The 14,845-nt window shown below is 40.1% G+C and overlaps 1 protein-coding gene and 1 long non-coding RNA gene across 2 annotated transcripts; both read left to right on the top strand.

The window, feature by feature from the left end:
• Positions 1 to 230: 230 nt before the first annotated feature.
• LOC117479921 (protein NLRC3-like) lies at positions 231 to 11,709 on the top strand (the record flags this gene model as incomplete). Its single annotated transcript, XM_034127034.1, has 8 exons — positions 231 to 343; positions 724 to 846; positions 3,913 to 4,112; positions 4,535 to 6,335; positions 6,774 to 6,947; positions 7,514 to 7,684; positions 10,436 to 10,606; positions 11,556 to 11,709. Coding segments are annotated over exons 2-8 (2,784 nt in total), but the record flags the coding sequence as incomplete, so codon positions are not given.
• A 1,596-nt stretch (positions 11,710 to 13,305) lies between these two features.
• On the top strand, positions 13,306 to 14,827 carry LOC117479927. Its single transcript, XR_004555602.1, has 4 exons — positions 13,306 to 13,348; positions 13,530 to 13,570; positions 14,205 to 14,251; positions 14,674 to 14,827. It is a non-coding gene; the product is annotated as an uncharacterized LOC117479927 (long non-coding RNA).
• Positions 14,828 to 14,845: the final 18 nt, after the last annotated feature.

The following is a 14,845-nucleotide window of genomic DNA, read 5'->3' as shown; positions in this document are numbered from 1 at the left end:
CAGATTAAACTAACCAAAGAGTTAAAACATCTAGAGCAGTGATACTCAATAAATGCAGCAGTACACCTGCACACTTTAACTCTAGTGAGGTTTTGAATACTGGATGTTGACTTTTACTGGGTTATTTTCACACTTTGGTTTTTATTTTTTATTTAATAACTCTGTTCTGCTTGTTTTTAGCTGCATGTGTATCTTACTGAAAATAATCCCTGTGTGTTCCTGTTCAGCAGGTTATTAAACAAAGGGAGGAGCTGCAGACATGTCAGGACATAAAAGTGACAATATGTAGTCAGACGGCCTGACTCCATTTTACACTTCAACAGAGCAGGAGGAAGAAAACAGGGTGAGTGTTAACACCAGGCTCTGCTGCGTTTTCAAGACATTCATGATTTACTCTGTGAAACTTTATGTATATCACATCTAAAAAATCTTTTTTTTCTAGAATCCACTGTGACATTTTCAAATGTTGTAAACGTTTTAATTTCCTGGCTTCTAATTCATCAGAGTTACATAACAGGAAACCGCCCAGCGCAGACAAAATGGAGAGCGGCCTGTCAGAAACCAAAGTTTATCATAATGATAGTTTAGATTTTTTAAATGGTGTTTCATAGTGTGTGTGTGTGTGTGTGTGTGTGTGTGTGTGTGTGTGTGTGTGTGTGTGTGTGTGTGTGTGTGTGTGTGTGTGTGTGTGTGTGTGTGTGGTGTTACTTGTTTATCTCTCAGACTGGAGAAGATGAGTGAGGAAGAGGACAAGTCTCCAGTCTCCAGCTGTGTGTCTCTGAAGAGTGACCGGTCTAAAGACTTACCAATAACCTTCGGTAATGAACCTGGACCCTCAGACACAAAGTAAGAGTTTCTCCTGTAGACTGACCTGAAGGAGATTCCGTTTTTATATCATCTGATAATCTGAACTGTTCTTGATCGGAGTAAAGAAACTCAGTAGAGTACAGTAACAAAGTTGAATGTAACTCTTGCTCCTTGGCATCATCAGCGATAGTAAATATATTATTGAAATCATCCTCACACTTGACATGTTGGACTTTGGGTTAAAGAAAGCTAATAAAATACAAACATGTAAAACCTTTCACTCTCAAATGAACTGAAACAGCAGAAACCCTCAAGCACGACTGAAAGTTCAGAACAAGTCCACACATATTTAATCTGGTAAACAGACTGAAGTCAAAATCTGCTCTCAACAAGAACTGATGATATTTAAAACATTTGTTGTTTCCACAGACGGAGAGCAGAGTCTCCAGTCCCCAGCTGTGTGTCTCTGAAGAGTGACCGGTCTAAAGGCTTTATTATAGACTTCAGTAATGAACCTGGACCCTCAGACACAAAGTAAGAGTCTCTACTGTAATCTGACTTGAAGAAGATTCAGTTTTTATATCATCTGATATCTGAACTGTTCTTTAATAATGTGTGCAGTATAGTACAGAAAGCACAGTGAGATAGTATGGAAACACTGTAGAGGAAAGTAAACGAGGAGAATAGAGGACATTAAACATTATTTAAGGATATTTCAACATGCTATTATATCATCAATGTATCAGTGGCATAACATTATTTAAAAATGACAATAATATTGATAAATACGAACACATTTTAAAACAATATATATCATCGTTCAAAATGAGTCGACTACCTAAGCCTCTTTTTAGATGTATATTTAAGATGTTTATTAATAATAGTAATAACCTGTGAGCTGGTTGTGTTTAGCATTAGCAGATATAACAGATTTTTGTGTGCGGTGTGATTTAAACAGAATGTCAATACAAAGACAACATTGTACCTGGCAACATGAATGAAGTAAAGATGAGAAGGTCGTGTCCTCCCAGCGCGGTCAAAATGGAGGGCGGCCTGTCTGAAGTCTGACTGATTTGTTGTATTTAAACCAAAGTTTATCATAATGATAGTTTAGATTTTTTAAATTGTGTGTGTGTGTGTGTGTGGGTGTGTGTGTGTGTGTGTGTGTGTGTGTGTGTGTGTGTGTGTGTGTGTGTGTGTGTGTGTGTGTTGTGTGTGTGTGTGTGTGTGTGTGTGTGTGTGTGTGTGTGTGTGTGTGTGTGTGTGTGTGTGTGTGCTTGTTTATCTCTCAGGCTGGAGAAGATGAGTGAGGAAGAGGACACGTCTTCAGTCTCCAGCTGTCTGTCTCTGAAGAGTGACCGGTCTAAAGACAGACCTCTGAACTTCAGTAATGAACCTGGACCCTCAGACACAAAGTAAGAGTTTCTGCTGTAAACTGACCTGAAGAAGATTCAGTTTTTATGTAATCTGATAATCTGAACTGTTCTTTAATGATCGCAGTAAAGAAACTCAGTAGAGTACAGTAACAACGTTTAATGTAACTCATGGCATCATCAGCGATAGTAAATGATCTACTAGTGAAATCATCCTCACACTTGACATGTTGAACTTTGTGTTAAATCAAGCTAATAAAATACAAACATGTGAAACCTTTCACTCTCAAATGAAAAAGCAGAAACCCTCAAGCACGACTGAAAGTTCAGAACAAGTCCACAAATCTTTAATCTGGTAAACAGACAGAAGTCAAAATCTGCTCTCAACCATGATATGTAAAACATTTGTTGTTTCCACAGACGGAGAGCAGAGTCTCCAGTCCCCAGCTGTGTGTCTCTGAAGAGTGACTGGTCCAAAGTGGACCCTCCATACTTCAGTAATGAACCTGGACCCTCAGACACAAAGTAAGAGTCTGTTTCTACTGTAATCTGACCTGAAGAGGATTCAGTTTTTATATAATCTGATATCTGAACTGTTCTTTAATAATGTGTGCAGTATAGTACAGAAACCACAGTGAGATAGTATGGAAACACTGTAGAGGAAAGTAAACGAGGAGAATAGAGGACAGTAAACATTATTTAAGGATATTTCAATATGCTATTATATCATCAATGTATCAGTGGCATAACATTATTTAAAAATAACAATAATATTGATAAATACGAACTAATTTTAAAACAATATATATCATCGTTCAAAATGAGTCGACTACCTAAGCCTCTTTTTAGATGTATATTTAAGATGTTTATTAATAATAGTAATAACCTGTGAGCTGGTTGTGTTTAGCATTAGCAGATATAACAGATGTTTTTGTGCTGTGCGATTTAAGTATAGAGTCAATTCAAAGACAACATTGTACCTGGCAACATGAATGAAGTAAAGATGTGAAGTTCATGTCGTCCGTGTATTCACACAACTTGATAAATGTCAACTTCAGTGTAAAGTTTGTGACGCTCTGTAAAAACGTGTCAGTGCTGAGATTCTGCTCCTGACGTCACTGACGATCTGACGTGAATCAGAGAAGGAAACATCAGCACCCAGAGCTCTACAGTAGCTCAAATTACATCAGGGTTATTAATGTACGTGTATCATCCAGAGACTGGTACTCACAATATAATAACTGCTGTACTTATGACTAGATTAAGTTATTCTGAGTGTTGATGGAGCAGCTACAATGTTAGCTTAGCTTTAATTAAACTGATCTCATTCAGAAAACAAACATTTTAAAGTGTTTTGATGACAGACCTGACAAAGCATTAACTCAGGCTTTTTACAAATCACTATCACTATGTTAATATTATGGCATCCTTTCCATATTTTTATTGTAATTAATTCACAGCAAAGTCAATTTAAGTTTATAATGCTATAGTGCACCAGATGAATACTGCTGATGTGTGTTTTAATAGATACAGGGAACATGTGCTCCTCTGGGTGATGTCATGAATCCAGACGGGATACTGTTTGGTTTTATAATAATGTGAAGCTTAAACTATCGACCTGATCAGGAAGATATATTAAATATCAAACTAGAATTTGTCACCTTGTTGTACCTTTGGTGAGAATCAGCTCCACTAATGTAAAGTGCTGTAAAGGATGTGTTCATCTCCACAGAGGGAAGAGGAAGAGTCCTGTTCCTGTGGAGGAGCAGCTGTCCAGCTGTGCTCTGTGTCAGGACGTCCTGAAGGATCCAGTCTCTACCAGCTGTGGACACTGGTTCTGCAGACAGTGCATCACCTCATACTGGGAGCAGCGCCCTCCATCAGGAGACCCCTGCTGTCCCCAGTGTGGAGAGAGATGGAACATTGTACAAAGTAAGAGCCGAACACATGCAGCGTCTTAACCTCTGAGTGCTGGGTCTCTACTCTTCCAAAGAAACACTATCATCTGATCTCTTCTTTAAGGCATTGCTTTTTAAGTGTGTGCAAAAATATTTACCATTAACTTATTAATACTTAGTAAATACTGGACAGATCTTTAGCTCAGGGGAACGTGAGCCCTGCAAAGACATTTGACAGAAGATAGTGAAGATATCTGATGGCTAGGATTGATGTCTTTATGTCCAGGATTCTTCCTGGTTCATCTGTTTTGGGTTAAGTATCGTGTTGAAAACCTAGACATTAAGTTGTTTTATTAAAATCATCCATTTTAAACCCTGTCTCTATTTTTAAATTGGTTTTTCATCTTTAAATTCTCAAAATAATTTTCTTTATTCTCTCATCTCCTTCTCTTTCAGCAGAGAGTCTGCAGGAGGTTTTAGATGAACATAGGCTCAGTCTGAGGAGGAGATGTGAACGTGTGACTGAAGGAACTGATCAAAGTGAAACCCTCCTCAACAGCATCTTCACTGAGCTCTACATCACACAAGGACAGAGTGAAGAGGTTAATACCCAACATGAGGTGAGACAGCTGGAGACAGCTTCCAAGAAAGAGACCCTCCATGACACTCCAATCAAGTGCCAGGACATCTTTAAAGCCTTACCTGACCAACAGACTCACATCAGAGCGGTCCTGACCAACGGAGTCGCTGGAGTTGGAAAAACCTTCTCAGTGCAGAAGTTCACTCTGGACTGGGCCGAGGGTTTGGAAAACCAAGATGTCAGTGTGGTGATCCCGCTCTCCTTCAGGGAGCTGAACCTGATCAAAGGTGAGCAGTACAGTCTTCTCAGGCTGCTCCATGTTTTCCATCCAACCTTACAGAAGGTCACAGCAGAGCAGCTGGCTGTCTGCAAAGTGCTGCTCATCTTTGACGGCCTGGATGAAAGCAGACTTTCTCTGGACTTCAGAAACAATGAGGTTGTGTCTGATGTCTCACAGAAGTCCTCAGTCAACGTGCTGCTGACAAACCTCATCAGGGGGGAGTTGCTTCCCTCGGCTCTTGTCTGGATAACTTCCAGACCTGCAGCGGCCAATCAAATCCCTCCTGAGTGTGTGGACAGGGTAACAGAAGTACGAGGCTTCACTGACGCCCAGAAGGAGGAGTACTTCAGGAGGAGATCGAGTGATGAAGACCTGTCCAGCAGAATCATCTCTCACATCAAGAGCTCCAGGAGCCTCCACATCATGTGTCTGATCCCAGTCTTCTGCTGGATCACTGCTGCAGTTCTGGACCACATGTTCACTACAGACCAGAGAGGAGAGCTGCCCCAGACCCTCACTGACATGTACTCACACTTCCTGCTGGTCCAGACCAAGAGGAAGAAGCAGAAGTATGAAGAGGGACATGAGACGAGTCCACAGCAGCTGACGGAGGCTGACAGGGAGGTTCTTCTGAAGCTGGGGAGGCTGGCGTTTGAACATCTGGAGAAAGGAGACATCATGTTCTACCAAGAAGACCTGCAGCGCTGTGGTCTTGGTGTCACCGAGGCCTTGGTGCACTCAGGAGTTTGTACACAGATCTTCAAAAGAGAGAGTGTGATCTTCCAGAAAACAGTCTACTGCTTTGTTCATCTGAGCATTCAGGAGTTTCTGGCTGCAGTCTACATGCTGCACTGTTACACCAACAGGAACGCAGCGGTACTGAAGGACTTCCTGTACGGAGACTATAACAACAGCAGTGATCAGGATTACCCATCCCTGGATGTCTTCCTACAGAGTACCATGGAGAAATCCCTCCAAAGTGAAAATGGCCATCTGGACCTGTTTGTCCGCTTTCTCCACGGCCTCTCTCTGGAGTCCAACCAGAGACTGTTAGGAGGCCTGCTGGGTCGCACAGACAACCGTCCAGAAATCATCCAGAGAGCCATCAACAACCTGAAGGAGATGAGCAGTGATTATATCTCTCCTGACAGGATGATCAACATCTTCCACTGTCTGACAGAGATGAAGGACCACTCAGTACATCAGGAGATCACAGAGTTCCTGAAGTCAGAGAACAGATCAGAGAAGGAACTCTCTGTGATCCACTGCTCTGCTCTGGCCTACATGCTGCAGATGTCAGAGGAGGTTCTGGATGAGTTTGACCTGAGGAAGTACAAAACATCAGATGAGGGACGACGGAGACTGATTCCAGCTGTGAGGAACTGCAGAAAGGCTGTGTGAGTCCAGATGTGATTAACTTTATAAACTAGATCAGAAGTTTAGTTCTTCAAATATCAGTTATTCTAGTTATAATAATTGCTGCCTTTTACAGTTTTTAGTTCTCTTCATATTCCTTGTCAAACAAATGAAGGACTTTCGAGGGTTTCTCACAGCAGCATGTGATCACAACATACAGCAGTATGTTACAGTTACCAGTGAATGCAGTCATTCAGATATCATTCAGTTTGTTCAACATCACATCTGTTTTTACCACAATGTTTAAGAGATTAAAATAAGATCTGACAGGCTGACAATGAATATAGAAAACTATTATTATATTAAGTTGACAAATATTAAATGTTACTCAGAACATGAACTTGTTTCATGAAATTCATGAAGTTGATATAATGTGTCCTCTCTTTATGATGACTCTTTATGTAATATTTGTGTGACAGACTTATTAACTGTGGACTCTCAAAGACTCACTGTGAATTCGTGGCCTCAGCTCTGAAGTCGGACCCCTCCCATCTGAGAGAGCTGGACCTGAGTAAGAACGTTCTGCAGGATTCACGAGTGAAGCTGCTGAGTTCTGGATTAAAGAGTCCAAACTGCAGACTGGAGACTCTCAGGTCAGTTCAATAACTGGATATAATAATATCTTTGTAATAATTTTTTTTTTTTTTTATGTTCATAATTTGTAGAATTTACAGAGAACAAATAAATTTAAATTATTTTCTTCTGTTTTTGCTAAAGCCTGAATATTTGTATTTACTTGCACTATTGTATCTGTTTTATTGTGTTGGACTGTTGGAGTAGCCTGTGACCTAAGATTTTCATTGACATAACTACCATGTAGCTATGTACAAAGGACAATAAAAGCCTTGAAGTCTTGAATCCTTGAAAATATAAGAGAAGGTGAATGTATGAAGGAGAGTGTTTGAGCTTCCACAGACTCACTCTGTGCTCCATGAGTCAGTGAAGATGCTGTCAGTACTGATGAGCTGTGGGGGAGATGAAGGAGTTGTTAAACATCTGATGAGAGAAACTGCTGCAGAGAGTTTGAGGTTATCAGGGATTTGTTTCTACATCATTGTTGACATTAAAGCTTCTTCATCTCTGAACAGATTATTAAACCTGAGGTTATTTCAAACAGGAACTTTGTTTTCTAAAGTTACATCATGTTTTCTTTATTCAGACTGAGGAACTGCAGGTTGTCAGAGATCAGCTGTTCTGCTCTGGCCTCAGCTCTGAAGTCCAACATCCATCTGAGAGAGCTCGACCTGAGTGGCAACAAGCTGCAGGATTCAGGAGTGGAGCTGCTGAGAGATCTTCTGGAGAGTCCAGACTGCAGACTGGAGACTCTCAGGTCAGTTCTCCATCTTTTACTTCTGTGCTGAGATGAAGAGAGTTGTGTTGACTCTGAGCTGCAGACATCAGGCTGATATCACTCTGATCCTCACTGAGTATCTTAATGCTAACTATCCTACCCTGCATAATTCACTCATCTCAAACACCTGAGACTCATCTTATATTCTTCAGAATGCTTTAACCTGTTAAACCCCAAGAAACAGGTTTATTGCCAGGTAGGTTCACACATACGAGGAATTTGACTTGATCTCATGGTGCAGACATAAAATATAAAACAAGAAATCTAATACAAAACAAAAAATCTTTAAGGACACCGTAATAAAATATAGTTAAATAGCAATAAAATAAAGCAGTAATTTACATGGAAATTTGCCATATCTCTGGGACCCATCGGTTGATTTTGATGATTCACACCATTTTTGAACCGTTAGAGCCAATAGAAATCCACCTAAACATTACCATTAAAGAGTGAGAGTGATGCGCACGCAGTTTGCCCAAACCGAAAGCTATGTTACACTCTATATGAAAACTAGGTTTATTACTATAAATGTTATGATGGATTGTCAGTAGTCATTTCAAAGTGACACAGAGACATTGGATTAACCTTCAGCAGCGTTTTTATGCATTTTAATGCCATTGAACACAACTTTTGATCAGAAAACAGGTAAGACGTATTTGCCGTTTTGGCCCTGTAAAGTGAAGTTGTGTGTTGTCTTTTCTGGCTTCGCTGCCCTGAGTTTTGGTCGCACAGTGATGATACTTATACCATTGGAATCTGTGGAATCTCAGCTTTCATATATCATCATTAGTTTGTGCAGATTGCATGAAGTATAACATATTGCTATCGTGAATTATGTGCTTTTGTTAATAATGTTAAGAAGCCCTGAGACACAGTTTCGTGAATATTGTTGTGTTTTGCCCCCGCCGGCGGGGCATCGGGCTTAACAGGTTAAATCAATTATATAACAAATACAACTAATTAATATTCCTAATAAAAATCCTAAACACTAATATTTCCACCGTTTTCTGAAGCTACATGATGCTTTTACTGACTGAATAGTTCAAACTAGGGATGATAAGATTCACAGATTTGCATCGTTGCACCGGCATAAACGTTCAAGATGCGAGTGCACCGGTTGAAAGAGTGCACATCGACTACAGTTTGGGTTGAACTCACGATGCATCGATTGTTGCGTCTCTTTGCATCGGTAAAAACCGATTCATTCACATATATAATATTATCCACTCATCCACTCGTGTCAGCACTCTGCAGAGGCGATCTTTAATCTTTGCTTCGCCACTACGGAGCCCGAGAGCCGCGTCACAGTTATCAACAAGCAAGCGAAGTCGAGGACAAAGAAATACACAGCGCACCGAAAAATAAATATAAATCAAACGTTTGGCAACACTTCGGATTTTTCAAAAATGACGGACATCTTGATCAATCACAAGCAATTTGCAAACTATGCCGTGCCGCTATAAAGTACACGAGTAGTACAACGAATTTAGCGACGCACCTACAGTAAAGAGGCGACATGGGGTGGATAGTACGTCTGCCTCCCCATCCTCCTCGGGTTCAGCTGAAGCTAACCCGGCTATCCCTGGCGGCAGCAAGACTGGTGAGCAGCGTATCGCAACTTTTTTTCAGGCTCCGCTGGCTAACAGTTCTACCCGTTCCAAGGCAATAACTGACGCCATCGCCTTCTTTATCTGTAACGATATCCAGCCGTACAGTGTCACGGAGAATGAGGGCTTCCAATACCTCCTCCACATTTTGGAGCCCAGGTACCATATACCATATAGGAGGTTCTTTACCAAGAAACAAATCCCTGCTCTGTATGACAAAGTGAGAAGAGAGTTAGTTGACTCGGTGAGCAATGCCCAAAGAGTTGCAATTACAGTTGATGGCTGGACGTCTTGCGCCACTGACTCATATGTCATGGTCACGGCACACTATATTGATGACCATGACCATGTTCTGCAGACCAGAGTGTTCAACGAGGCCCACACAGGAAATAATCTAGCAGTGTTACTGCAAGAAGTTAGCTGCGAGTGGAAAATTGAAGACAAGAATCCAGCGTTGGTCACCAATAATGCAAGAAACATGATACTGGCTGGAGTTGGTGCACAGATGGAGCCACATGTGCGATGCATCGTGCACACACTAAACCTGGCCTCCCAAAAAGCCCTGAAGGTGGAAAGGGTGTCAGAGCTTCTGGTGAAAATGAGGAAGGTGGTGACTTATTTCCACAAAAGCCCAAAAGCAACTAAAGCTCTCTGTGAAATGCAGATCCAGTTACACCTGCCTCACCACAAGCTAGTGCATGATGTTTTCACAAGAACAGTTCCCTGGACATGTTGGAGCGTTTTTGGGAACAGCAGCCTACTGTGTTGAACACCCTGCTGTCAAAGAAGACACTAATATGTTCTGAAGCTACACGATGCTTTTACTGACTGAATAGTTCAAACTGAAGATGCTGTGATTTGATGACTCAACTATTCCTAAAATAAATACTGATGTTTTTCTTCACATTTCTTCAAAATTCCTCCTGAAATATTTGTCTTCTTTATAAACTTTGTGATCTTGAGTTGAATCCGTTTCTGTGGGTTTGATTGGTCTGGCTGCACATCATGAGTTTGTGTAGATGGAGCAGAGTTTCAGATATGAAGTCACCTCTTTATTATTGAAGGAGAAGCACGTTGTCTTTAATATTAATGAGAGATCTTTTCACTTTTTTTCTTTATTCAGACTGGAGAGCTGCATGTTGTCAGAGATCAGCTGTTCTGCTCTGATCTCAGCTCTGAAGTCCAACATCCATCTGAGAGATCTGGACCTGAGTCAGAACGCTCTGCAGGATTCAGGAGTGAAGAAGCTGAGAGATCTTCTGGAGAGCCCAGACTGCAGACTGGAGACTCTCAGGTCAGTAAGGGGTCTCTGCTGGTTCAGCAGTTTTGTATTAATCACAGGGAGGTGGAGGTGTTTCTCTCACTGGGATCACAACAAGTCAGTGATGTTACCCACTGACTGCAGGTTCTTTCTTTTATTCTTCCAAAAACAATATATTGTAAGCAAAGCCAGATTTAGTTAGAAAGCAACTTTCTAACAGACATTTGGGATTTTACTCAAGAGTGATAAATATACTCTGTTTTGTTTTCCTCTCATGTTTCTAGATTAATGAGCAGTTATTCCCTCTGATGCAGCTGAGAGCAGTCAGTCGTAGTGTTTGCAGAGAAGACATGATGGGATGTAAAGCCTTAGATCAGTCAGGACTCTGAAGCTGACTAACTCAAAGAACAAACTCTTATTTTAAACTGGATCCTAATTCCCTCTTATATTCTGCAGCGTGCTTTAAATACATTATATTAAAAGATACAACAAATTAATATTTCTATTAAAACTCCTGAACACTAATATCTGTTCTGTTTTCTCAAGCTACACGATGCTTTTACTGACTGAATAGTTTACACTGAAGATGCTGTGATTTGATGACTCCACTATTCCTAAAATAAATATTGATGTTTTTCTTCACATTTCTTCAAAACTCATCCTGAAATATTTGTGATCTTTGTAAACGTTGTGATCTTGAGTTGAATCAGTTTCTGTGGGTTTTATTTGTCTGGCTGCACATCATGAGTTTGTGTAGATGGAGCAGAGTTTCAGATGTGAAGTCACCTCTTTATTATTGAAGGAGAAGCACGTTGTCTTTAATATTAATGAGAGATCTTTTCACTTTTTGTCTCTTACAGTTTTTACCTGTTTGGAGTTTCCACTTTCTAACCTTCTTCATCTCTGAGCAGATTATTAAAGCTTGAGTTATTTCAAATAGGAACTTTGTTTTCTAAAGTTACATCATGTTTTCTTTATTCAGTCTGAGAGGCTGCTGGTTGTCAAAGATCAGCTGTTCTGCTCTGGCTTCAGCTCTGAAGTCCAACATCCATCTGAGAGATCTGGACCTGAGAGGCAACTATCTGCAGGATTCAGGAGAGAATCTGCTGAGAGATCTTCTGAAGAGTCCAGACTGCAGACTGGAGACTCTCAGGTCAGTAAGGGGTCTCTGCTGGTTCAGCAGTTTTGTATTAGTCACAGGGAGGTGGATGTGTTTCTCTCACTGGGATCACAACAAGTCAGTGATGTTACCCACTGACTGCAGGTTCTTTCTTTTATTCTTCTTCCAAAACAATATATTGTAAGCAAAGGTACATTTAGTTAGTAAGCAACTTTCTAACAGACATATGGGATTTTACAGAAGAGTGACAAAGTTTTCCTTTCATGTTTCTAGATTACTGAGCAGTTATTCGCTCTGATGCAGCTGAGAGCAGTCAGTCGTAGTGTTTGCAGAGAAGATATGATGGGATGTAAAGCCTTAGATCAGTCAGGACTTTGAAGCTGACTAACTCAAAGAACAAACACTTATTTTAACCTGTTTCACGCCTTCCCCCCGGTACCGGGCGGATAAACGCGTCATTTGCAGGAAACAACGTCTAAGGAATCTTAATATTGAATAAAACTATGAATGTGTTATATCCATGTAACGGGAAGAAACTCAGCTAACTGATCTTTTTAATTTTTTTTTTCAAAAAAAACCCACAATGCTAGCACTCAGCCTCTGAATTAGCCTCGATCGAAAAAACGGGACCGACAAAGGCACATAAACTCACTCAGAACTCCCTTATTACTTATCCTAGATGCACAACCAAACACTATTTTTGGTGTCCTGGAGACACTGAATCTAACGGTGCCCACCTCAACACTCAGTGATAAACATTCGCGACGCTATCAACGAAAGCGTACATCATCACATGTGGAGCCAAGAAGCTAAACATGTAAATATGGCTCACCTTGGTCAAAAGTGGTCTTCAATGGCATTAAAACGATAAAAAAACGATGCTGCAGTTAATCCATAGGTTCATCCTATGTGTCTGTGCCTTCTTTGAAATTATTTCTGATAATCCATAAGCAATACAACTGCGTTTTAGTTTCCAAACTCCAGAAGGAGACATTCCTCCAGTTTAGTTTCGCTTTCCACACGCGAAGCGGCAACATTTTTTCTTTATAATGTGTGTCTATGTGAGTCTCCTCCTTCGATTCTATTGGCTCTAACGGTCACAAGGGTATGTCAACCAACCAGATCGAGCAAGGGGGGCCAGAGATAGGTCAAATCCACCCAAATGACCCCAGATGGCCCAGTTTTTGGCTAAATCTCTCTAAAAAGGTCAAATTTCACTTGTTTTGCATCAATCTTGATACAGGGTACTTATTATATGTTGTACTTTGGATTCCTAAAGCTTTTAGTCTACTAACCCATCATCCAAGGGTAGTTTTCACTATCTGTAAAAAATCATTTTTGGACGGACACTATAATTTACAGTTTTTTACTATGTAAAATCTGAATTTTCTTTAAAATAAAAAACATTTATATTGATTCTGACACTTCTACATCCAACTCACAGGTTTATCATTACTTTGAGAAAAGATTATTAATTTAACCCTTTTAGAAGGGAAGATATGGTCATTTGTTCTGGGAATGTCATTTTCGAGCCTGAGACCTGAAAAACAGGCTCAGAGTGGAACAGGTTAAACTGGATCCATAACTGTTGCGTTGTGTTCATCCCTACAGGATCAGAAGAGATAAGATAATCACAGCCAAGATCCAGAAGAACTGTGAGTACTGAAACCATATCCTCCATTCATCAAACCAATAAACTCTGATCCTAAAAGGTTCAAACATGTTTTAACTCCATCTTGTTACAGCTCTCTCAATCATTTTGGATTCTAATGTTTCTCTTTGTTTAAGTTTTATTATTATTGATGTCTTTTCTCTGTCACTTCTTCCCTCCATCAGGTGACTCTGCTGTGGAACAGGAAGTGAAGACACACAGAGAGGTGAGAGAGGAGCAGCTGCACCGTGTGGAGTTTATTGATGAGGTTTCACCACTGATTAAAATGTAGTTATTAGTCAGTGTTTTTCTGGGATCCAGACAAATCTGCAGCTCAGGTTTGATTTGTTCACAGTTTATTTATGATGGGGCGTGTTTGAGACGTGAAGAGGAGCGTGGAGGCATTTTGGAAAATGATCAAGAATGATGAGAGACTTTCTGTCCTCAATATTAAACAAACTGACTGTATATCTGCCATTAAAAATAAACAATCATTTGCACTGAAAGCTTTTCTTGAACAAAGATTTGTCACCATAATTCTGCTGACATTTAATTTACCAACTCGTATCAGAGTTAGGATTCAGTTTGTTGCCAATCAGGTTTTTCAATGCAAGGAATTTGTTGTGGTTTGTTGTTGCAAAGAGAAGAAACATAAATAAAGAACAGAGGAACTACAATTTAAAAAATGATGCTGCTGCGCTGTGATTGGCTGTTACTGTGATTGGCTAGTTCTACTGTGTAGACTCAATTGATTTTTTATTTTGTCTCACGATGTTCTGCTCTGGAATTGTAGTTTGTGTTCATTGAACTGAGCTTGATTTTTATTCCAAAAACTAACTTTGTGCCTTTCTTAATTCCAGGCTTCAGGTTCCATCTCACCTGAAAACGCACCTGAATCTTCAGACAGGTAATCCTATAACAGGACCAAAGAATACTTTTTTTTTTTTAAAACGACATATATAATATAATGCCTCTATGTGTAAGATGGTGTCAGGCTAACAGAAACATTAAAATGTCTCTGAAACATTTTGGATGATTCAATAACATATATAAAACATAGGTGTAGTCGTTTAGGTGATTCATGAGGAGCTGTTACATATTAAGTACATATATATTGTATAAGTACATACAGTACATACATATTAATACTTTAGGTGAATAAAAATCCACCTCTGAGGAATATAAATATCTCAGTTTTCCTTAAAGCAGAAGACAGGAAGTGATTCACAGAGCAGATGTTATCAGTAGCAGAGTCACTACATTTACAAGACCTCTGTATGAAGTGATTGTTGGTTATTTAATAAAAGTGTTTTCCTGTTTATCTTCCAGGTCCAGAAGGAGAAACATCCCAAAGAAATGTTGCATTTTGCAGTGAAAATCAGATCAGAGCGTATTCCAAAACAGCAAAAGCCGCTTTCACACCAAGTACTTTGCCGTACTTAGTTCCCAGCACTTAGTACCCCCATGGAACTAAGAGCAGATCGCGTTCACACCGGAATAA

Source organism: Trematomus bernacchii, unplaced genomic scaffold (genome assembly GCF_902827165.1).
Source record: "Trematomus bernacchii unplaced genomic scaffold, fTreBer1.1, whole genome shotgun sequence".
Classification (NCBI taxonomy): Eukaryota; Metazoa; Chordata; class Actinopteri; order Perciformes; family Nototheniidae; genus Trematomus; species Trematomus bernacchii.
The sequence above is the reverse complement of the archived record's forward strand: the minus strand, read 5'-3'. Positions and strand labels throughout refer to the sequence as shown.